Source organism: Melopsittacus undulatus, chromosome 8, assembly GCF_012275295.1.
Source record: "Melopsittacus undulatus isolate bMelUnd1 chromosome 8, bMelUnd1.mat.Z, whole genome shotgun sequence".
Classification (NCBI taxonomy): domain Eukaryota; kingdom Metazoa; phylum Chordata; class Aves; order Psittaciformes; family Psittaculidae; genus Melopsittacus; species Melopsittacus undulatus.
In genome coordinates this window covers 45389294-45415353 of record NC_047534.1, presented here as the reverse complement: position 1 = coordinate 45415353, position 26060 = coordinate 45389294, and the positions used below count along the sequence as shown (strand labels likewise).

The window sequence follows — 26060 nt, the reverse complement described above, 5'->3', positions numbered from 1 at the left end:
TCATTCACTTTATTGAACCTCTCCCCTGAGGCCAACACTCATGTTTTGATTTGACTCAGAGCACCTTTTTTTTCTCTCCAGTTTTCAGTCCCCGAAGCAGAAGAACCACCAAACAGTGGTTCACACCATTCTTCACACTTATTTGTAATAAAAGCCAAGAACAAAGTGCTTGACTCCCTTGAGTGCTCCCCAAATGCTTTCAATTCTTGTATGCATGAGTCTGAAAAGCAGGCAGGAATGCAGATGAAAGCAAGTTACACCATCTCCTTCTACCTGAGAATGTTTAGGAAGAGCAACTAAGGTTTCAAGAGAAAAACTGCCCAAGCTCTCTTTTTACCTGTTTAACAACTGATTATCAACCCATTTCTGCTGCTGCTACCATGCCTACCCAGCTCCTGAACATTACTCCATTTGTTTTGAGTGGTTAGCACTTCACTGGTATCCAGTAGAAGCAGGGTATCTTTCTTTTCTAAGGCTGTGTGGTTGTGGCTTCCACTTCTGGGGCAGCCTTTAAAAATGACTGAAGATGATAACACCAATGCTACCTGTTGTGAGAAACAGCACACTAAACCTGTATTTGTGTGCTCCTTTATCAGGTATTCTGGGCCCTGTATATATGTTCTGAGACTATAGCCAAATAAACTACTATGATCTCCGTAGCCTTTGTAAAAATTGCTTTCCTTAGATATATCTGTAATTTTCACTTGGAAGCTGGGATGCAGAGCCAAATTATACCTTTACATTTAAGTAGCTGTTAGTAGTCATAACAATCTTTGTAGAATTGAAAGTAGTCATCTTTGCTAGAAATAAAACATTCAGCCACAGGCTACAATTGAAGTCCTAGGGTAACACATTAGTTATGTATCCACACAAATATTTAGTTCTCAAAGGAGGGCTGCTACATTTTAAAAGAAGCATTAAATTAAATATTAGTAATACAATTTCAATAACATGATTAGTAACTCTTAAGCTTAATGGATCTAGTCCTGTTTCTGCAATAGGCTGGAAGAAACTGACTGTTATCTTGATGTAAAGCCAGGATAAATGAGAATCTGGTCCACTGTAATTTAGTACCTGTTTGTATTGGTGCAGCTATACCACAAATATTTTTAAGATAAGTAAGAATACTTTATGCAGGATATCTTAATCTTTAAATTGGCTTTCTGTACTATTCAGGACCTTGATTATTTGTATAATAGTCCTATTATTTGTGTTGTAACAGTGTGTATTTTGCTGCATAATTCAAAGCACGATGAATGTCTTTATGGTTGAGTCCATAGTAAGTTTCTAAGCTGGCCAGGAAGCCACGAGTTCAAGTCCCACACCAAGACTTGGACAGAAACCCAGAAGAGATACCGCAATGCAGCATTAGAGATAATACTGCATTTGGTGTTCGTTTTTTAGGGTAAAATATTAAGCTTGCATTTGCTTCATTAACCTCAAGTAGTGGTTTTGTCAGTGGTTCAAAATGATGCTCTTTAAAAAGAACGTATAGTAACTCGGTTTCCTGGTCAGCTGTCATTTCTCCTCCTACTCAATATTTAAAAATTCTCTTACAAGCTGTTAGTGAGCACACAGTAGTTGTTCTTTTACACATCTGATAGGTATGTCACTATTTTGGGAAGTACTTAGAGACGAGCATGAAGGTATTGGGTCACATTCTAGTTTTGCACTTCTAACACTCTCTTTGGGCTGTAGAGTTATTAAGAAAAAAAAAATGTGCACTGAAGTGTGTTCCTGTGATCTGGGGCACTGCAGTTAAAGCCCTGCCATCTTTAAAACGGGCACATGTAACGCTGATAAATAGGCAAGCTTGTATTACCGTTCAGCAACTCTTTGCATAAAGCTGCAAAGGATAAAGATTCTTGAATTTTCCATCTACTCGTTTTACAGGAGTGGAAGACTGGAAAAGCAATTAACATGTCTATAGGTACCTAGTTAGATTTCACCCTGACCCCTGCAGTATCTGGACACTTCATTAGGGACCTTGTTTCTTAATCTGCTGTCTGCTCAACTTCCACCACCTGCTTGTTTGCTTAAGTACAAGATGAAATATTTTTATTTAGTGAAATAATTTAGTGCAGAATGGGTAAGTCAGGTTCTAAGGAAATTGTGTTTGGAACTACAATTTTCCTCTTTTTAGTTGCTAGTGAAAAATTGTGTCTGAAATTTTGTAAGAAGAAGGATGTGTGCAAACATTGCTGGGTTTTTGTTTATTTGTTTTTTTCCGAAAAAGGACTATTCTTTTAAGTTCTGAAGAAAAGTTTCTCCATCAGAATCTGTGCTCAGTCTTTGGTTTCTGTATATAACCTTGAAAAGAATACCACAGCTGATCATGACTTAATGGTTGGTCTCGCAGCTCATACGTAAAAGCTGTGCAAGGACCAATTGATATCTTCAGTATTAAATAAAAAGTCAGAGATTTGTCCTGGGCTTCTCCTTCCCTGATAGACTAATTTATATATGCCTGGGAGCATACAGTTAAGGGGCAGTGACAGAAAAATAGTGCTTAAAGGAATAAGAAAATACTTTTACAATAGGAATTGTGAACCAGTTTTCCATCAAACTATCAAATGTCCAACATTTGTCCTGTTTTATCCTGTGTAGCACTACAGTTAAGAAAATGCTGGTGTTTCAGGCCAGGATTAAAATGAAACACAACTGAACAAATAATAAGAATAAAAGGCTGGAGTGATAAACAGAGCAGAGGAAACTAGATGAAGTAGTCAGAAATTGGTCTCCTGTTTGCAGCGTGAACAAAGCTTTTAGGAATTGCAAGTATCAGTACCTTCACTTAGATAAATAGAGATTTAAAAATGCAGCCTAGACACTGAGCAGTTATAAAACCAGAACAGTGTCTCTGGGGAAGCAAGGCAGCCATTTATGCTTTCTAAAATTTCATAAAAATAACAAGAAAAATTTTAGAATTAAACCATAAAAAATGATGGGCAAAACTTCAATTTTTATTTGGCTGTTTTATAAATAAGTGTATTAAATGAAAGCATCATTTTTTCATTTTTATTTAATACAAAGGATAGTATAGGAATGCACAGTAAGTACATCATAAGCCTATTTTTATCTTACAAGTATTTTTAATATTCCTTATAAGATGTATTGAAAATCATATGAATATATCATGCATAATAAAACACAGGCAGGAATTGCAAATTTTGACTCTCCTTTAATTTTATATGAGCTATTATAATTACTGAACTGCGGAGAATTTCAGAGGTTAAGCATATCAGAAGGTCGAAAGCTTTTTTTACCTGTTTTTCTTTGGCACTAAAAAATGCACCGATTGGTTCCGAGTGAACATTCTAAGAATGTAATGCAGCTCTATGGGTTAGCTCACTTCTAACAACATTTCAGGTTTCAAAACTATCATAACTTTGACCCTCGAGAATTTTTAAGAGGGTTTTTTTAAAGAAACTCTACATCCATATTTTTCGTGGTTATGGGATATTTCGGACTGGTATTTGAGTTCAGGTATATTTATGTTTCTCTTTGCACATTTCATAAAGCATTATTAATTAGGGACATTAATGAGAATTATACAATGTGACTAGTCTTTTTTCCCAGTAAGAATTAGTACAATTCAAGTAGTATTTTAATTTTATTTATATATATATATATATACACAGATTTTTTTCCATTGTTTCCCTGTTTTTCCCCCCCTAGATCAAACATTTTTAAGTAAAAACTTATCCCAGGTCACTTTAATTTTAATTTTTTAATATTTTAGTCATATTCAATTCTTGCTTTGGCAGTTTGAAGCCAAACATTTTGGCTTGGTAGATACAGCTGCCTTCTCTGTGTGTGGAAATAATTCCTACTCTTTTCCAAGCCTTCATTTTGGCTCCTGGTTTTTTTTCAGGCCTTTTTGCTGTCTTCAGAGGTGTTTTCCCTGAGGGCCATATTTTGCTTTCAGTGCTTTTGTAGCAGCTCAGTGAGAAGGGGTCTTCAGTTTATACCCAGGCAGTTGAAGTCCTGTCGATTTTACTGCATTCCCACTGCAGGACATGTGCATCCCTGTAGTTCTCTTTGCAGGACCTGCCTTAGGTACACTATGGAATTATGCACCTCAATTAGGTAATACCTGTATTTGAAGGAAGCTTGTAAATAAAATATGGCCAGTGAAGCTGTACTGTTAAAAAACAGGCAGAGATGTGTCCTCTAAATGGCAACAGTCAAAACTTCATTTTAACAAGTATCTAGAAATAATTTGTTTATGTTGGTGTTCTAGGAGTAGCTACTTTGCGTTTGGGAGCAATCCAAAGAAAGAGATGCTTTTCAATTTACATCAAATGGACAATTTTACTATTTGGATGCATCAGAGGAATTATAGGAAAATCTATTTGTTTTTTTTTTAACATGAAGAAATAAAATGGTCTTTCAGTGAAAGACCTTTCCCAACAAAATAGCCCTGATGGGTTTGGTGAGAAGCATAAGAAACTCTTTTGGAGTTTTTCCACGGACTTATTCTCAGATTGTGCTGACAGAAATAGTGAAGCAAGATTGCTTCTGCTCCTAAGAGCAGGCTGTGAGTGTCTTCAAGTCCTGAGGCTTAACACTGGGTTTGAGACTCTTGAAATCTCTGAGTTTTCTCGGGCTCAGGCTGCTGCAAGTTTCTCCTTCCATTGTCACATGCTGGAACTCTAATTTTCTAAATAGTAAGGTTAGTGCTTAGGAGTTAAGTTTACTGACAGCCATGTTAAATTAGATATTGCCCTTCACATTCATATCTGCATTCATGAATCTGTGCTGGGTATCTGGGTTGTATTAGCACCTGTGTCCTGTGGACACAGCTGCACAGTCAGAGGCACCATTCAAAGTAGTTCAGGCTGGTTCACAAAAACCAGCTGTGAAATTTACAGCTGATTCCCAAACCAGCTGTTAGCATGCTCCCCAGCACACCTTTCCTGAAAGTCCCTGTCCTGCACCAAAGATGATGAATGGTGTCCTGCTCATGATGAAGAAGAAGCAGGAATGAGAAGATCAAGAACTGTCCTCTGAATTAATCTGAATTTTCAGGCATTACTTATTCCCCTGCCTTTCATTCCTGGTCCTTAAGATCTGGGACCTTGTTTGGTAATTGCTTCTCATGACTTGAAGAAGATGCTTGTGCTCAGAGATGATTCTGAACAGCTTTCTGACTTCCCACAGAAGTCTTTATTATTGCTATGTGATCTTTCCATGCATAAAGAGACACCTGAGCATTCAACAAAAACTGTACAGACCTGTCAACATAGTGTAATGTAGTTAAGAAACTGAGTAACTAAGAGCCTGCACCCAAATTACAGTATCTCTGCACTGTACATCAGATCTTCAGAAATATCTAATTAGGCAGCATCAGAAAGTCCTAGATACTTTCTCTCCAGTTATTTTAATCCCTTTCCCCCCCCCCCCTCAATTGATTACTTTAGGAAACAGATTAAATATAATGAAGCAGAAACACATTAAGAAAACCTAGCATTCAAAAAATCTATATAGAGCATCTTCTTACCATACTGCTTTACATCTTATATCTTTACTTTGCCACAGAAAAAATCATTGACCTGACATTTTCCTATCCTATAAATAGCCATGCTTTTATCAAGGTTCAAGAGAAACAGTTTAAAACACTTCCAAGACGGAGCCTTGACTTTCAGTCCTCTGCTCTGTTTCAATTACAGTAGAGGGAAAGGGGTGTTAGCTCACCTTCCTACTCTTCTTGTAAGCCTAGATAAAAGACTAAAACAGCCCCAACCTGAATTACAGCATTTGCAACAATTCCCATGGAATCAATGTGATAATTTTACTGTTCATGCTCGCTTCCCACCTGGTGGATACATGATTTCCTTGTGTGGCCCTTTTGTAGCTTTCTGCCTGCTTTGTAAGTAGGTTATAAACCCTGTATGTGAACTAGATGATCTTAAGGTCCTTTCCAACCCTAACTATCCTATGATTCTATGATTATAGTGAAGATGCTGTTTACTGGCACAAGACCAAGCTAATCCAAAAAGTTTAATTTTGATGATGTTAGTTATCTGAATTCCCAATAGACCTCAGATTTAAATTTCTCATGATAGAGTAAAAATCTCCATGCGAGTCTTCTTGCTTCTGAATTCAGCTATTTTAAATCTGGGTACAGAGAAATCCAGCATTTGCAGAAATGACTCAGTTGAAACATGACATGAAAAGTTAGTAGGGTGGAGCCTGAAAGGAAGTATTTTTGTTGTTGCTATCCCACAGTTCTGCCAAGGACTAAAATATTTCATGCAATCTCATAGTCATTTATGCACATGCTTTCTTATGGTGCTTATACACTTCTTACACTGCTTATATTTGCTTTCTTTCCTTCTGGAATGGTCTATAATATACAGCTTCTCCAGAGGATCCTTACTCTTTTAAGTCTGAATGGGGCTCCAATTTAAAAGCTATATAAAGCTTTCTGTTTGACTTTTGCACTTTAAATTAATACAGAGCCAAGCCAATTTTATATGGGAATATTGACTGTATCTTTGTTTGATAAACAGTGTTAGGTATCCAATTTAATTATAATTACACGAGTAATTACAACCACCATAGTGAATATATCTGACACTATTAACTATATTTCCCATAAACTGTATTAAAGCTAAAAATCAACATTGGTACCAAAACCAGTGAGTGTTCACTGCTGGAGAGTGCCACTTGCTTAGAAGAAATAATCTGTAGATTAGTACTGAATTTGTAATTTGTCCCTTTTGTGTTTTACCATGCCTATGATATTTATTTTAGAGATAACATGAAAAAAATGCTCAAATAAGCAGAAGTAGCAGCAATGAAAAAGACATTAATACTACATTGTACTTTGTAGATGCAGTATTTTATCAATGCAGTATTTTATACTGGATGCAGTATTTTATTACTGAGTTTTAAAATTACACAAGATTGTTCATGTATGATATAATAGAGAAAACCTACAGCGGACTATTCATGAGATCATATTTATAACTTCCCTAAGTTTGCAACTCCAGCTAGATTTTCAGGAAAGATCAGCTCTTGTTCAGGCACACAATGCAGGCCATTATTTTCAAACCTCATAAGCAACCAAAATCAAAATACAGGCCGAAGAGCTGAGTATTCTAATTCAGTAACCTTTTCTGGAAAATCTGGCCATGAATTGTAATGCCTTGACTGAAGGAAAGGTTGAACATATCTTATAATTTGAAAAAAATTATAGGGTTAAAACTGTGGGCACCTCTGTAAAGAAGGACATTATGATTCCTGTTAACAAACTACAGCTACTTGCCAGGTGTGCTCAGCTGATTTATGTTCAGCATACGACCATACCAGCTGCTTTACTTGTGTTGAAAGAATTTCAGCAGAAGAAAAAAAGTAATTCTATGTATGCTTGAGAATCCCAATTACCCTTCCTCTCCCCACTGAAAACTGCAATAACATGAAATGTGAAAAGAGCTTTATGCATGGAGCTAACTAGGAACTTCTCTGGCAGGTTTTTGCATGCTTTTCTTCCACTTGCTTAAACACATAAACTTCTCAATAAATTTAAGACTGCATCCCTGAGACCCTAAAATTTCTCACAGTATAATTGATTTGACTGATATGCTTTGAAAAACTAAAATGGATTTCAACTTGATTCAATCCTACTTTTTCCTTCATACACTGTTATTGCATAACAGCACTGTCAGTTTGCTCAGTATTCATAGCACAGCAGAAGAGGACAGACTCAAAACCCCTTTATTCTGTTAATTTTTCCTTAGTAGTGTTTTTCTTCTAGAATATATAGATGATATGTTTATGGCAGTAATAACAAACTTTCTTTATAATTCTTTAATCCTTTTTGGAAAGCTTCCTTTGCAGATAATATCTCAGAGACAGCAGGTTAACTTTGATCTCTGATCTGAGTTTGGCATCACAGTTCTGGTATTTTATGCCCATAAAATGTAAGACACTATCAACCTCCAACACAGGTATGCATAAAGGCTTCTATACTGACTAAAATATTGAAAGAATAGCTGAATTTACCATTGCAGGCTTTGGAAAGAGCAGTCTGAGATGACGCACAGTAGCCTTTAACCAGATGTTTTGCTTACCCTTTTTGCTGCTCTTTCAGAAAGGCTGTTTAGGTAGGCTTAATGGAATTGTCAATCCTGTACTCAAAAAAGGTTTATATTTAGCATTCTCACTTTAAAATAATACACTTATTTATTCCAGCCAACAGACCTGGGCAGTTTCATGGTTGAACTTACTGCCCTGATCTCTAAAATTTCCTGTTATATTCACTTTGATTATCTTGGGCTCCAGGGAGAAAATGGTAATTTTAAGAAGAATTTAAAAATATAAACGAATTATAAAAATGCCATAGCCCTACAGATAAGAGCTGTAGTTAGTATGAAATTACTTCAGGTTTAAAATATCTCCAAGTTATTTTGCTTTCATAACTGCTTGCAAATGTATAAAGTATATTAAGTATCTAAAAAGGAATGACTCACTGATCATTAGGTGATTTGTTCAACAAGTTGTCAATAAAGCATTTACTTGTAAAGCTTTTATTAAATACCTAAATATCAAATATGTCACTATCAGATAATTTAAAAATCAAATAAAAACCACAAGCTTTCCAGTTATTGAAAAGCCTTCTTAGAAATTAAACTGATTTGGTTTGACAGGTTGGGTTTGCATTTCTTTTGTTTTAGATAAAGTCCGCAAATAAGTGGGAAGTAAACAGCATTTCTGAAGTTATGTTAGCCACAAGGGTAAGTTGTTTTGTAATACCTGTTTGTAAAGATAACTGTATTCCTCTGTAAAGAGCAGTATCAGAAACAAGACTTCCTTTTGGCTCTTGGTCACATTCTGATTTTACCTAACCCTTGTAGGGCCAATTACCTTTAATTTTCTCACTGACAAAAAAAAAGTCAACATTTGCAACTGGCTATTGATGGGCAATTGGCTATTAATGACAATTTGGTCCAGTCTGAGAATGAGAAATTATTTGTATATTCTCATTCCTGTAAATTAAAAATAAGATGTATGTCACAGTGCTATGCACATTGAATCCTATGCAGAAATGAAGCACATACAAGTAACTACCCTGAACGATACGCTATATATGTTACATGCAGAAATGACTCTAAGTATATTGTCAATGTGTGAACCTCCTATCAGCTAGTACAGAAGTAGAAATGGCTCTGCAGCCGAGTTGAAATAAAAAACACAAATTAAAAAAAAACAACCGAATCAGAAATCCTTACATAATACTGGGTTGTAATGCATGTGCTAGACATGTTTTCTTCTGCATCATCAAATTAACTGATTGTAGGTGCAATCAGCACTGGTAGTGTACTGTCATGAATTGCTGCTGTACACCCCCAAGATGTTTTTATCTGTCACATGGGAAGAGAGTAAAAGACAGTTTTGTTAGGAAACTCAGTAATGCAGGTTTTATTGATTAAGTTTTTAAGATTACATTAGGATGATTAAAAATAAAATCCATCATGAAACAAGCAGATTTGTAAGTGTCAAATATGCAAGCAGTAATGAGAAAAATTATTTTAGTAATAAAATTATCATCAGCTCTGTTCTAGTCAGTGGAAGTATATTTAATGAAGCTTATCAACACCTTCCAACAGCGGCTGAACTCGTCATTAATAATATTCATTAAATATGCTTTGTCGCATTGTGTTTGTTTAACAGTCCTTGTCTATATAAAGAACTGAAAGAAAACATGGAATGGGTTACAGATCTGATTAGGATGTTAGGCCACCCATCTGGGGTGTCTTAAACCAATGAGATAATGTCTCCGTTATCTTTTTTAGTATCCTCAGACTAAAGTACATCCCTAAATGATGGGTATTTGAAGGGGCTCTGCTTAAATCCATGGATCTAACATCATTGCAATACCACAAAAGCTGCAGGATTCCTGATGCTTTGCTGCTGACACATTATGTACTGTGTGTTGGGGGCAAGCTCCAGCAGGGTGTCATGTGCCAACAATGCTGCAGCCAGATGTGCTGAGCTCCTGTGGGGAGGTGGTTACCACACTCTGATATTGTATTATTTGACAGGCTAGGGGAATAGTAGTTGGCATTGGCTTAAAGGAAAAGGGCAGTATTAACTCTTGAAGAAATCAGCAGATTTTTGTCTCCTCTAGTCACTAACTTGGAAGACAGAGCATAGGATAAATCACTGTATCTATCATTTCTTGAAGAAAATATGAAATAAAAGGTCGCAGAAGAGAAATGTTGAAGATAGTGCTGTCTTCTGCCATGAGCTATATGAGGAAATGTTAGCAAAAATCTTTTTCTTCTGAGATGAGACAGTGTTTCAATGAGGTTATCTCACCTCCAGAAGTCACTACAGGAATCCCACATGCTGTGAGAAATATTCCTCTCCTAGATCTGTTTGTTGTGCATGAAGTGCTGAATAACACATGCCTGGGGTGCCCCAGATATTTGCCAGAGGCAATTGCATTTACCTCCCAGTATAAGGTAATTGATTAATTGCTTCTAAGATTTACAAGAACTCCTCCATTACAATTATCTCTAGCATTAAGCTGTTTGGATGTCTGTAATCCATGACAAAATAAGCAATAGAATGTCTATTTTCTTCTTAAACATGTTTGTATAAAAAATCTGCCCAAGCACACCTGGCAATTGCCTAACAGGTCAGCCAGATTGACCTGATATATAGGAAACCACTGAGCATGTCGTTCCTCATAATAAAATGAGTAGCAACTTGGAATTTATACCATGTAGCACATCAGTAATGACATTTGGAAAAGATCTTCTGGCAAACAATATCTAGGTTACAATTTCTACCATTTTTAATGTACAATGTAAACAGGATTTCCTAATGCATGTGAAAATGATTCTAAATTATGTAAAATTTCATGCAGTAGACTTAATACAGAACACTTAAGTAAGAGGAGTATGTAAAAGCATTAAGGAAAGCCAATTAGTATAATAAAAGATGTGTAAACCACCTACATATGTGTTACTGAATTAAGGGAAAAAAAAAAAGAAAAAGAAAAAAAAATTATAACTAATTTCCTCAGACTTCCCAGAGGGTATAGCTCAAACACCCTCCCTCAAGCACAACAGCAGCTCATTCAAATACTCAAAGAACGTGTAGATGTATCATAAGACCAGCTGCCTCAGCAGAGAGCTTATGACTGAGCTCCAGTAAGAAAAAAATAAGACATATAAGATATATAAAGGTGGTGCTAGCAAGGGCAGGCTGAAGTGGAGGAATACAGAAACACTGCCCAGGCATGCTGGGATGGTCTTTGGAAAGGAAAAGCTGAGCTAGACTTGAAACTCTAGGGATATCAAGGGCAAGAGATAGCTGTTGCTAGTGATGTTAGCAGTAAAAGAATAAACAAGCATAATGTAGAGCCTGTGGTTGAGGGGGGAGGGTGAGTTAGTGACAACTGTTGCAAATGAAGCTGAGGCACTCTATATATTCCCTGCCTCAGTCTGGGAGACCTTTGAATCTTGAGGCAGGGTTCAAAGTAGTGGAAGAAGATTGAGTCAATGATCTCTTAAGAAATTTGACTCCAACTGTATAAAGGATAAAGCAGACTGGATTATATCATCATGAGTGTAGCCAGTAGATTAAGGAAAGTGATACTTCTCCTTTCCTCACTGTTCATTATGTCACACCTGGAGCAGTGCAACAAGATTTGTACCCCTACTACAACAAAAGAGCTGTTGATAAACTTGAGTGAGCCTATATACAAGATGGATATGGGCTTAGAGCAACCTGTGAGGAGAGGTTGAGGAAACTGGCCTTGGCCAGGCAGGATAGCTTTGAAGGATGTAATAACAGCCTTTCAGTAGCTATGAGGAAATTAGTGGGAGATGGAGGCAGATTCTCTACTGGCATAACAAGAAAATAATAGGCAATGCTTCCAATTAAAATGGGGAAGGTCCTGACATGGTATAAGGACAAACCAGTTTCAAAACGAGGGTAACTGAGTACTGAAACACGTTGCCCAGAGAGGCTGTGTTGTCTCAATCCTGTCAATCAACTGGACTAAGCCATAAGTAACCTAGTCTGAATTCTGCGTTGCTTCTGCTTTCAGCAGTAAGCTGGATTGGATGACCTCCTGAGTCTCCTCCCGACCTAAATTCTTCTTGGTGATGGCTATAAAAGACCAATCTAACAAAAGGACTTCTTTGCTTTACTGGAATGGTGAAATGTTATATATTAGTTAGAATACATGCCATCCTAACAGAACGCTTTCCGCAAGCAAACACAGCTGAGTGATTGCTATTTAAAGATTCCCATGTGAAACAAAGCATTACTTGTTATACAGATTGTGCCAGTTTCTAAAAAACAAGATACAAACAAAGGGTGAAATCCAAGAGGGAAAAAAAAAATACCATCTAAACTATGTTATGAGAATAACCCTGGTTAATATATCAAGTTTAGAAATGAGCTAGTTGAATCTGAACACATGTACTATATCCTGCAGAAATGTCCATTTTCCCATTGGTAAGTTTATGTAACTTTTACAAGTATTCAGGATCATGGAGAACAGACTCCAGGACACACACCTAAAAAGCTGAATTAAGCTAGAGTCTGATGAAATGTCAGTTATTTGAACGTTTGGAGAGTGGAAGGTTTTTTTTGTTTGGGAAGGAAATAAAGCCTTGTTCATTATATGAGACATTCATCACCAGTTAAAAGAGAAATAATACTCAGATAACATATAGTTTTACTTTCCTTTAAAGTATGTTATTTCTTTGTTGTTTATTAAGCAGTTCTATTTTCTGTATCCAATTTGGAAAATCTAAGGACTGAAGTTGATACAGGGCTTACATGGGAAAAAGATGAACAGAACTGGATTCCATCTTTGCTTTCTTTAACCCTGTGGCAAGAGGTGGAACCAGTTTGGGCCCTTCTGCTGTTCAGAATTACCCAAACTCATTCCAGCACTTCATGACTGTTACAGTATATATCCTCTCTATCAGAATATGTAATTTCTCTATAAAGTTATCCTTTATTACCAGAGACATGTACACAACTGCATCATCCCAGGGCTGAGACACCCATTTAAGAGTAATTCCCATCCAGTGCAATTTTTGTTAAAGATTGTTTTACAGAACTATTCCCTGTTGAATATAATTTCATATTCTCAGTTTGTTATCCATTTCTTGGACTTGATCATATCTGGGGTTGGGTTTTTTGTGATATTTATGTATTACACACAATGCTCTTGTCTATACTGGGAAATGTTAAGATACAACCTTGGTGTACTGTCTTAAAAAAAGAGAGAAGGATAGTGTAAAACTACACTAGAGAATGATGGTTTGGAACAGTGAGCTTTTCGAGAATAATCTCTCAAAGTAAGAAACTGCATTAGTCAATCAGCTCATTAGGAGTCACTTTAAATTGCTGCGCAGTTCAGACTTCTGTGATTGAATGTATTTAATAAGAATAATGCTTTATTAGTAAAACTGTTGTAAACTATAGAGTATCAGATTGTATTCTAAGATGGGGTAGGAGGTAACTTTGGCAGTTCTTCAAAGTACTTGTTAAACCTCTTGAGAAGGAGAAATGCCCTTTAACAATATATATATGTATGTATGTATGTATGACACAATATATATAATTGAAAATCTAATCCTAAATTTGTTTTTAGATGTAAAAGTTCAAGTCAGTAATTTCCCTTGGAGTAACTGACCCTCGGTGTGATCTTCATAACTATGATATTTCAGTTATGTCTGATATTTTAGTGCCGGTAGCCTCTAAAGTACAAAAAGAAGTTTGGATAATTTATGTTCCAGTTAACAATTAAGGTTAAACATACAGAATACTTTCTCCATCATTTCAAAAACTAGTTGATGTATTTTTCTCAGTTCCTCAGAAAGTGGAAATAAAGCACTTTTTTCACCACTTTTTTATTTACAGGAAAATGATCCCAAGGTTAAAAGAAAAGGGATAAAGACTGAAATATTACTTAAAAGGGAAACAATTCACTGAGTTCCCATGAAGCAGAAACAAATGCTCTTTCACATTGAAATGTGAGAGAAATCATGTTTGAAATACAAGCAGGTACACAGAATGTATTTATCTGGCTAATAAATATATTTTGCCTGGGTTGAGTTCTGTAGAGACAGTCATGCTATTGGCAATTCTGCTTCTTCAGGATCTGTTTTTTTATGAATGAGGTTAAAAGACAAGCAGAAATGGATTTAAAGACTTGCATGGTCTATTGAAAAGGTCCCTTGGCTATAATATTCTTGGTTTATGTAGTGGCTTTTATAAAATAGAATTGTATACCTGTCAGCTAGAAGAATAGTTGTCTGCGGATCATGTATTCCTTCCTCTTTTCCTGCTTTAAATAAACAGTAACCAGAGAAAGGGGATGCCACTTGTACCTAGTGCCACCCTACCTAGTGATCTATCAACATTAAACATATTAGACACTAATTCTGCTTGTAGCTGCAGTAGCAGTTAGTAGATTTTAATTAACTTTTTAAGCATTCAGGAGCAGCTCCTTAGACCACAGTTCTATTCCTGACACAAGAAAATCAATTTTCAAGTTTTAGGGTAAAGAGGAACAGCATCTTAATACAGTGTGGTGCTGACCCACAAACATACTCAAACTCCGCTTTATCCCTTTACAGAACTTTTCTTTGGAACTCTGTGTGTAAAACACTAAGTCCAATTCTTTGCCAACCCATTCTTGTTGCCATAAACAATCAGTGTAACTTAGTGAAGCATTAAGGATGCTCTGTACTGTGGACCAGCAGAGACTGGCTCAAGACTGACATTATACATAGACTGTCTTTCACACCAGTTAATGAGCAGCTCCATTAATTTACAGAGGAGGCTCAGATTTGATTTATAGATACCTGGTTTTGTACTTCAAGGCTGTTATTCTCTCATGTAACAAGGTATATTGTCTGTGACTCCAGAAATAGTCTTTTGGGGAAATGGTGTCTTTTCTGTTGGATGGACTTTGGCGTTAAATTAATTCCTGGTATATTCTATTATGCAAAAAAAAAAAATGCTGGGCACTTATGATAGAAAACAGCAACAACAAAAAACATCGTCCTTTCTTTTAGCACTATTTAAAATGACATGGACTGTGTTTTTTTCTTTCTTTCTTTCTTTCCCATTTGCGAGTTGAAAGCCATTTTTAAGCAACAGTTTTTACCCTGAATACCATGACAAAAGGATTTATGGACTAGTAAGTTTCATGTTCTTTTGGAAATAGAAATACTTTCTTGTACAACAGCCATAAACATGCAAAATACTAATGAGATTAGCTGGCATTTTTTCCAGAGAGGAAGGAGTAAAGCAGTTTGGCACAAATGAGTTTTGAAAGGAGGAAATTTGCAAGCTATTTTCAGAGATACACTTGCATTGATTTGAATTAAAATCAGCAGCAAATGCTCTAAGAAATACTCTTAAAAGGGCACAGACTCCAAAGTCTGAGAACAGCTGGGAATAAATGCTTTACAACATGTGTGTTAGTGATGAAATGTATTTAAATGATGATTAACTGCTTCTCAAGCAGCCTAGGTGTAAGATTAAAAGAAAATCCCTCTATATATCTATCCTTGTTCTGAAGTCATCTCTGCCTCTCTGCCCTGTGGATTAAAACGGAGGAATGTTTTGCCTGTTTCACACATTTCTTTCCTAACTTACCTTGTATGCAGCAGCTCAGATCCAGCTACTACTAGCTATCAGTGGCATGTCTCTACCAAATGTGCTCTAATACCTAAAGATCGGGATTTTTAGTCTTGCAAAAATTAAACTTTGCAGTTTAGTTCTGTGAAAAGTATAGGTGCACAGTTACTATAGTGTCCTATGTATCTGCTCTAAAGAGGCCAACATTTCATAAGTTGATACTATCAAGGATCAGTGTATTTGGGTATTGTTATAAATCTTAATTTCACAGTATTTGAAGTAACTTCTTGTGTTTCTCTGAACTGACCATTTAGACAGGACTTTCTGGTTTCCACTGAAGTCTCATGTGACAAATCAGGGATTTAAATGAGGTCATGGCAAAATATAAAAGAAAGGATTTTTATTGAGTGTCGTACTGTAGAGAAACAAGGGCAGGAAAGCAAGAAACATCAGCAGCAGGGAAGTACTGAAGGCAGGTGTGATTTCTGACCTAAGCTTTCTTATGGTCTTTTCTATTCAACTAGCAGCAATGAGAAAGTTAATAATGTTGACATTTAAACACCTTTTAGGTTTTGATGATATGATGGCTCTCTTCTAACAATGAAGATGGAATATATCCTTTGTTGGCTAACACTTCAGTGCTGTAATCGAGGGCATTGTCAAAACTAGGTATAATGTGATCTGTAACTAGAGTCTGGCTAATGAAACAGAAAAAGACAACAGGGCCTCCATATAAAGAAATGGTTTGATTTTTTTTCCAGATTGAATTTTGGTATCCTTTGTGGTGAGCTCTACTGAAGAGATTTCACTGTGATTACAGAATTAAAGAATTAAGAAAAACAGAAACAAAAAGGCTATATTGTACCAGAAAGTCAGTGAGGGAGCTTAAAATGGGGTATCTACAGAAATGCTGGAGGTCTAAAGGCATTTTTTGACTAGTTATGGCTGTAATTCTGCTTTACAAATTATATTTTAATTTCTAAGAAATAATTCAAATATGTGTATTTCCTTTAAAAAGAAACCAGTATGTTAGAGTGAAAAGTTCAAGCTATAAAAAATTACAACACCAATACTTCTCACCTCGAAAGTGTGAACTTTCAGAGATGCAGGCTGTGTGAAACCAGCTGTAACTATAGAGCCACAGTACCCCACTGTCATTGTCATGCATCTGGCTCTGCCTAGATCTGGGTTCACGGCTGCAGTTCTGATTCCTTTTGAGATATGCAGTTTCCAGAGTCAGTTAGCAATTTCCATAGTCAGCTTGGTCTTGCTACTTTGAATTCTATACTGCTTGATTTAGAGTATTTTTCCATACTTAGCTGGGAACCTGGGAAGAATATGGTCTACCTAGCACACAGACGGAGTCATACACTAAGTCAGATATGTAGGAAGCTCTTAAAAACTGGCCTTCAAAACACTAAGATAAAATCTAATCCACACCACTGTACTTTTTCCATTGCTTGAAACCAGAGAGAACAGCACCAGTGTCAACATTGGTGCTAGTCAAAGTGCCATGTTCTGAAATGTTGTATAATACCAAATATGTGTAAGGCTGCTACTAGAAAAGCAATTGCTCTTTCCCCATTCTATTGCAAGGCATGATGTCTGACTTGCTCTCTGCATCTCTGTTATATGGGCCAACTGGGTGGAGAAAAGAAAGAATCAACTGATAATGCAAATTAGAGGTATGAAATAACTCTGGTATCAGAAGGTAACATTAGAAAGGATGTACACTGAAGATGGAAAGAGAACACAATAAAATCATGTGAAACCACACAAAAAAAAATTAGACTGACAGCTCCTGCTCTTTTTGTCTTATAACCCAAAACCAAAATAGCGTTCACTAAAACTGAAAGAAGTATATTCAAAGCAGATAAAAAACTTTGTTAGGCAAAGCCTAATTAAAAGGTTAAACTCTCTCCATAGGATATTATCATTCTAAACAATTTAGAAAAACTTTGAGTGTGTATTGAGTATGTATAATACGCATTGTAACCTTCTAGTGCCAATTATCTCTGCAATGTGACACTTTCTTACCACTGTGTGACTCTCTTTTTGAAGGTCAGCAATGATTGATTTTTTGCAGCTCAAGCAAGGGAAATTTGGGTCCCTTCATTAGTGTAAGTTGACCTGGTGACTTTCTGAATCTGGCTGTAAAACTGTACTGCCGAAGTCCAGTGGCAGAAGAGCTCCGTCTGGACACTGTAGTGAAATGAAAGACTCCTGATCCGCTAGCCTGCAGGTTTTTTATTTGTGTCACGGAGGGACTTAAAACTGTCAAAAGGTATTTTGACAACCTAAGATAACTTTTTCTGTTAAAGATGCAGTAATTATAATAATAGCAGTTGTATTCTTCATTATTTGAGAAATTTAAATATATCTAATTATACCTTTATGACCCTAAACACTGACAATAATAATTGAAAGGCAATTTAATTGTTGTTCTTTTTTTAATTCAGACACTATCTCTCATTAGCAGGAATACATGAATGGGAAAAAAAATATTTCTATAAAATCCCCCTTCTTACTGGAAATGAATTCATCCTAACCTGAGAAGAAAAAAAAATGTTGTAAACACCAAGGAATTGAAAAATAATGTTGAAACTGGCCCACAAATAAACCTCCTTCATATATCTGAGAGCTGTTTTATGATAATCATTGGGTATCCCATGTGAAATGTGAAAAAGTGACCCACAGTTCCGGGCAGGCACATAACTGGATAGGGATGGGTAAAAGAGATATTCTGATCACTGAGGTACTGGCTTTCTGCTGACAGTGTTCCCTGTTGCAAAACCAATACTAAACAGGACAAGGGACAGACTTGTCTCTTGGGACAAGTGTTAAAACCTAACACAGAAACTTTACACTTACAGACATAAGAAAAGGTCATCCACTTCTACTAGTTCAACACCTTCAGTAATATTCTGGATTTGATCCACGGTTGTATGTTTGACTGGGCTTTTTAAGGATATATAGAAAAACTTGTATTAAGACAGGGATTTTGGACAGCTTTTTGTTGGGGTTACAGTTTCTTTATCAAAATACAAACAGTATTAAACAAGAATTCCTACAGCAGCAGGGTATTCGACAGTTACTTGATTCAATAACCCTTCTCATCAGCTCTGGTTCAAGCATTGAATCTGCAGTCAAGACTGCCTTTTCTGACCTTCATGTTAGAGATAATCTGGGAGATCCTTGACATATATGCAAGGATCTTTCTTTTCAGTTGCATTTTTAATGATTGGTAGGTTCACAGCTTTTGTAGACCACAAAACACTTTTTTTTTTTTTTAATTCTAAAAGAAGAATTTAAAAGGTCTTAAAAATATTAGTTTGGAACCTTAATGTGTTCTGAAAATACAAATATGTTTAACTTGCAGTCAGCTGTAGCAAATTCAATTTCTCAAACTAGTTAAGTGGCAAGTAATTTGTGAGGTTTGTAAACACTCTTCAAATAATTGCTTGATCTTATCTTTGCTTAAACCTATCCTCTTCTGAAGTGCTTCTTATCCCTAGAGTATCTGATATGTATAGGGTAAGCTTAAATGAGCTCCTTTAACAGGTAAGCTCTGTAAGCTCAGACATAGCAGGCTGTTGTTCACGAAGCATAGAGTAAGAAGTATTTAGCTTGCTACAATCCCTTCTGATTATCATATATCCATTCTGAATCCTCAATTATACTTTTCACGTCAAAAGCTTTACAGCTTTACCACTTCAAGCAATATTTTACATCTGTCAAGAATGATTTATGCTATGACTTAAACTGCAAAATGGATTTCTCAAAGGAAGAACTGTCAAACATTTTCCCTACAAATAACTTTATTTAAATAAGAATTCATCAGTATCTTACCTTTGACTATAATACAGATCATGTAGCTATATGATTTGTGAAAATGAAGTTCTGAGATAGTAAGGAATATACTATACTGCTACTTTCATATCAGAGTATAATTTTTTTTAATTAAACAGATGTTAATGCCTAATGGGCAAGACTTAAAAAAAGAAAATCTGTTTCAAAATACTAATTCTTGTGATTTGTCTGTATTTATCTATTGTACTTGTTTAAAAGGGATAGTTATATTAAAAAAGAAATTCACTGAGTCTTTAACCCCATGAGTACACCCAGTGGCTTTTGTGGAGCTTATGTGCTGAGAACCTATAAATTTGGACCCTTAGTTTTGGCATCCATCTGTTCCCAATTTTCTCAGTAGCAATTAATTCTTTTGATAACTATGTAATCACCTCCTTTGGCACTACTCTAACAGGATAGAAGACTAGAACTTTGCCTGGATTGTGAAAATACTCGAGTGAGGAGAAATTAAAACCAAATGTAGGCATTGTAACAATCTTACTCTGATACAAATACTGCAAGATGAGCTAGTAAGGCTTTTAGCTACATACGTTAAAAACTTTGGTGAAGATAGGGCACCCAAGTGCTTAGGACAGTGCCTGCTGAGTGTGCAAGTAATGCTGGCATGCCACCTCTATGCCATCTAAACAGACATCTAATTAGACAAAGCTACCACCAGTATTCTCTCCCTCTCCTCTGCACCCTCCCCACACTGCACTGTGAAAAGGGAAACATGGCCAGCCTAGGTAACACGTTCACAAACCCGTGATACATTGAATTTGTGTGCTCCCTTGACCACTCTATCTGCTGTCAGCTTTGTTTAAGGCAGTGTAACTTCAAGCAACTGCCCTTTTCTGAAAAAACAGCCTGCTACGAAAATTTTCCCACCCTTTTGTCCCCCTTTAAGCGCATGATCTGGCCTGAAGATTAAAGCAGTGAACAAACAGCAGCACTCAGTCTTGCATCAAGGTGTTTAAAACTCTAAATCTTACATTTTCATCTAGAGAATGTCAGAGGTAGAGAACATCAGAATCACAATTCCCAATATGTATGCAATACATAGTGCAAGAATACCCTTTTAAGTTGAACTTTAAAGTTGTGACTTTTTAAAAGTATGTGAGGTGGTATTTAAAATTAAAAAGAAAAAGCATCAGTTGTAGAGTGATTCCCTTTCTGATATATGCATTGCTGGACAGCTGATGACAAATCAGCTTTATAAGTGAGGGGATATGACCCCACTGATGTTTGGTTTACTTTTAAATATTAAATTTTTTTTAATATAATCAGTGGCTTATGTAGAGTAAATTATAATGTGATGTGGAATAAAGGGCTGGGCATTTATTCAGGACTGTGTAATACGGTATTCAGAAACTCCAGTCAGTGGAACCTCAAGCAATTCATGCTTTCATGAGCTGTCTTCTTCCTCCGTATGCTTAGGATTACGTTAAATATTATACAATGGGTGGCTATGAAACATGTAGAATCAAACTTTCAAACAGTAGGTAGTTCATTGGAATAATTTGGGTTACACAAAGAAAGTTCTATTTCTAATTGTGCTGTGATGGACCCCTTAAAACATTCTTATATTCACCCAATGCACACAGTACAAACTAAGCCACTAACCGAGCACTAAACTCTCAAATTTGTAGCAAATTCTTTAAGTTTATTTTGCTTCAAATCCTGGAGGAAGTCCTTGATAGGTGTCCCCATTCAGTATATTGTTACAATATAGAGCGTATGTTATACTTCTTATATTGCAAAAACAAGTTTGCAAATTTTAAAAAAGTGAAGAAGTTGAAAAGTGAGGTACATCTATGCATTGATTTACAATAACCATGGACTATGTTTATTGATGTTTATTATATCTGTCATATAGGTAGTTTCAGTTATATGTTACTACAAAAACTTCAGACCTTTTAATCACATTTTATAAAGAAATCAAACATTATGTGGAATGAAACAAAAAAGCCTGTATGTATAAATTGAGCTGTCAGACCATTTTGCTGATTTTTGCCTGTAATCAGTGAATTAGTATTTTAAATTATATTTACAATCTGAAATGATTCAACTGTATTTGTTTAAATTTAGCAGTTCATATAGTGCACACGGTAAGTCCTATTCACATTCCAACCAGTAAAATTTTGAGGGATTCCACCCAAATTTGCCTAGAACTGTTGTCTGTAGCTTTTGAAATTCCTTAACCTTTAAACATATGGTCTAGTAATTTAAAGAAACTATCCACAGAAATGAAAATACAGAGAAACCTTATGTATGTTTGTTTACACTGAATAATCCCCAACTCCCATAAATAATACACTTCAAAATCCCAAACTATTTAGAAGATGTGGCAGTTTTTATAGATATTTTTACTTCAGTTTGCCTCAAATAGATCATGGTGTGTTGTGTAACGCCAGAATTCAGCATTTTAGGGAAATATATATTTACAGTAATTGACAGATAAGCAGCACTTTAGCTAAGCACTTTCCCTCCCTCATCATGTCTTGGGAGACTGAAGTACTCTAAAACAACCAGATGTCAGAACAGTGCTCCAGGCTGGTGGCTGTGAAAGTTAGCAATGACATCCTTCTCTTGCAATATTATTTTTAACACACACCAAATTAACACAAACACAGGCTAGATGTGCAAAAGACACACGGTGTCAGGTCTCCTAAGAAACCTATGTTGAAAGCGCAGCTACAACAGCAAATTTTGACCAAAATCTGCTCCAGACCAACAAACCAGATCTAAGAATAAAGGACTCTGCTGAGAATGTGCTAAGAAGAATATGCTTAAATACTGGTAGCGTGGGTAGAATGGTTGGCCCGAGTCCTATCTGAATTATACCAGCCTGAGCTAAAAATAATAATATTTAAGTCTCTCCAAGATAACAACAGAATTTTTGAGAACAGGGTTTAACTCTGTGCCTTCAAAATGCAAGAGTATCCATTGCATGTGATTCTAAAATTGATGCAAACAACACGCTGGCACTTCTCCAGAACTAATTTAAGCTCAGCATTTGAATATGAATTTCCTTTTCCTTCTCGCAGGAGTGTACACAGCAAGAGACATAATAAGGTATACCACACTTATCGATTACTTGGATTTGTTTGAAAGATGGATGTTTCTATAAATAACCCTGTGTAACCAGAAGAAAAAAACAACAAAAAACCAACCCAAAACTCTACATATAACTATTATGTTTCATAGTTTTCATGCATATGCATTTTTTAATCTGCAAGTACAGCCATATATTCATCCTATGCTCTTAACAGGAAAAAGCATCAGTGTAGCAGATTTAGCCATTCTTCTCATACTGAGTCTTCACTCATTATCAGGGAAGCTCTTCATAGTTTAGCAACTCCAAAATTTTTACTCTGACATTATTGAGGACAACTTCTCTGGTTTAGTTGCAGGTACTCCAACATCACAATATCTCATCTCTCTTTTCACAGACTTGTGCTTTTCTTTATAACCTAATGCTTTCTTCATGAGAGGCCAAGTTTTGCTACTTTGCTGTACTTTTCCCAGTAGAATACTGCATTTAAATCAAGGCTCGCTTCCAACTGTGTGAGGCGGGCAGAGTTAAGCCCTGTGAAACTCATCCACCATTCCTATGTCCTGTGAGATGAAAGAGTTCATAAAATTTAACATTCACAGGATGTCCCCTCTATGTTTGAGTTTATCTGACCATTGCAGGGCTCTTTACTTCAGGAGATCTATAAACTGACTGAGAGAAGAACTTTTGCTCAGCAGTTGCATACACAGTGCTACAGTCAGCGTACTTCAGATACCCACTATTTTTGGGACACATTCCCTTACTGCTATACTAAATGTACTTCACTGGACTTTAAGGGAATTTACAACACTACTGCAACAAAGGATCTGACCAGCAAATCAAACACACTTTTACCAATCAACTGGTGATCAAACACACAAAAAGTCTTGAAAATAAAACCAGGCTTTACCGTCTTTGTGGTAATAGGTGACTTCCACTTTCCTTTCCTCTGACCCCAGGAGTGCTTGAGCAATTTGGGCAATATGATGTCTTTTGGTCTCTGGCCCATGAAGAAAATCACAGGTGCAAGGTTTCTGCATGACATCTGGCCTGGAGAACCCGGTCATCTCACAGAACGCATCATTGCAGTAGATGATAGCACAATTCTGCACTCTAGCATTAGCAATGATGAATTTTTTATCTGCAATAAAAGTGATGCATTTTTTAGTACTCTTTCAACATTTCATAAAGTGTCAATTGCATGGATGGATGCTAAACAACCCTTCTTTTCACTGGGATGCCTGAAATGCAGAGATTTTGAGTCAAGTAATGCAGCTAGTTTGGTACATAGCTTTTGAATAAATCTCAAATTAAATACATCAAAGATTAAGATAGTCGTCTTTTAAGGAAATAAACCCAAATTATGCAAATCTTTTGCAAAACTCTTTTGTCTAAAAATGACAAAATTTTGTCCTCTTTAGCTTCATTGAAACCCAGGTGATGATGAGTGCCATCGTGCGAGCCATAACTCCAGGAAAGTCCTTGAAAAGTTAGTAGCTTCTTCTGGATGGGACATGGGCCCTCGGGAAGGTGGCTCTATTCAGGTGAAGGGTTTCCTCAGATAAAATCCAACCAGCTCAGTCTACTGCACAGGGATTTTCACTGTGGTGAATGGCAGCAACTTTGTAGTCAGTATTTTAACAAAACTAACTAGAAAGATCATAGTATTTTTTCCCTATGTGATTGCTTTTGAAGTTACAGTTATAAAAGAAAATATTCCTTAGTTAAAAAAAAGGAGCATGAAGAGTGCATGAAAACCAAAGATTGTGATTTTGGAAACATTTTGTACAGTCTGCTAAAGTTCTGTGCCTCTGTACAGGGTTCCAAAACCCTCATCTGACAGAAAGGTTGAAAAGTTTTCAACCATTATTTCATTTCTTTCTGTTTACAACTATAACCCACTGCTCTCGTTGTAATTATAAACATGCAGCTTTGATACATTTATTGTCAATAACATGAATTTCTGCTTACTTAATCACATTAGGAGGTCCCTTGCTTCATAGAAGTGTTTTTATGTGATGCCGAATTAGCAGTACGAGTCTTCAATATTTTAAAGATATTCTGTTTTTGAATACAATGAAATACTTGGAGGGAAAAAGAGATTTCACTCACACTTTTTCTACTGTCTTTTCATCATGCTGAACTTTCACTATCACTTGCCTATTTAATAGTCAGTGCTTTATTCACTTCAAAATATACACACTTTACTGCAAGAAAACTTTATTTGAGTAGCAGCACTGACTTAGCATTCAGAGAAACTGGGACTACAAACATCTTTGGGTTTTTTTCCAAGTAATATAAATACTAAATCAGTATCATGGCCTTAAAGAAGTATATAGACTGGAATGAGCTGTAACGGTTTGCACCAGACTGATACTAAAATTATGCTAAATATTTAAATAAATGTACATATATCAAAACTACTGTTTCTAAATGAAATTCATTTTAAGCATCAAGTGTTCCTTCTTAGTGGTAACAGTGAACTTGAGTTCTGGCCAGGAAAAACACTTCAGCTTCAGCCTCCTTGACAGGTAGGAAACTGCTGCATTGGAAAAGATCTCACAGGCTCTGAGGATGCATTTGCACTGGTCTGATATTCTATGATTCCATAAACAAAGTGGAAATATTTGACAGCTATATTAAAATACTAAAATGCAGTCATGACAACAAGGTAAGATAGTATTTTCTCTTTAATAACTCCTTTGCATATTATCTGTTTCCTCTAAATCAAAGTCTGTTATGCTTTATTTTGAAAAGACAATTATAATTGATAACAATCATAACGATAACAAATCTAGCTATTTTTTTTAATCATTGCACAGGCAGCACTCTTATAGCCGTCTCGCTGGTTCAGAAGAAGGCAAAGAAATATAACTTCTATAGCTATACAATATGGATACAGTCAAGATCCTTGAATTACTGGGGGGAGTGGGGGAAAGTTAAAAAAAAGGAAAACCCCAATAATTCAAGTCGATAATCTGTATTTTAGATCAAACCCAACGTTACACCTGCCAGAGATGCCCTCTTTACCTCTGGGGTTTACTTTCCAAGCTACAAACTTAAGATAGTCGGGAGCTGCTGTCCATTTAGTCACAAGCAGAATCAAACTACTGTAGCAAAATAGAAAGAGAGAACTTACTTTGCCCTTCAAATTTTCGTATGATTGTACCCAAAAATGTATTTTGTGGTGCCACATGACCTCTGCGAACAGGCATGTTTGTACAGGTCTTCGGTTTTCTGTGCACAATGACTTCTCCAAGGATCTCCTACACGGCTCCAGCCCAAAGCACCGAGCCGGCTACCCTTTGTGACAAATCATCGTCCTCTGAAGCTCGGAAATCTCTTCCCATTAGCACCACTTCTAGGTACACGCTTTTCCTATTGGAGTCAGATCCATCCCCCAGTTTCTTTTTCTTTCTTTCTTTCTTTCCTTCCTTGCTTTCTTTTCTATTTTTTCCTGGAGGAGTCGGACGCTATTGTCTGGGGCGGGTAGGGGTGGGGTAAGCAGGAGGAGGTGGGGGGGTTGGAT

The 26060-nt window shown here is 36.3% G+C and overlaps 1 protein-coding gene across 1 annotated transcript in view; it reads right to left on the bottom strand.

Annotated features, from left to right (window-relative positions):
• KCNH7 (potassium voltage-gated channel subfamily H member 7) overlaps positions 1 to 25746 on the bottom strand; it is a 235055-nt gene extending 209309 nt beyond the window's left edge. Inside the window, exons 1-2 of the mRNA XM_005152651.4 lie at positions 25671 to 25746; positions 23442 to 23672 (exon numbers count right to left, since the gene is read on the bottom strand). Coding sequence (XP_005152708.2) covers positions 23442 to 23672; positions 25671 to 25746 — 307 coding nt within the window. The remainder of the gene's footprint in view (positions 1 to 23441; positions 23673 to 25670) is intronic.
• Positions 25747 to 26060: the final 314 nt, after the last annotated feature.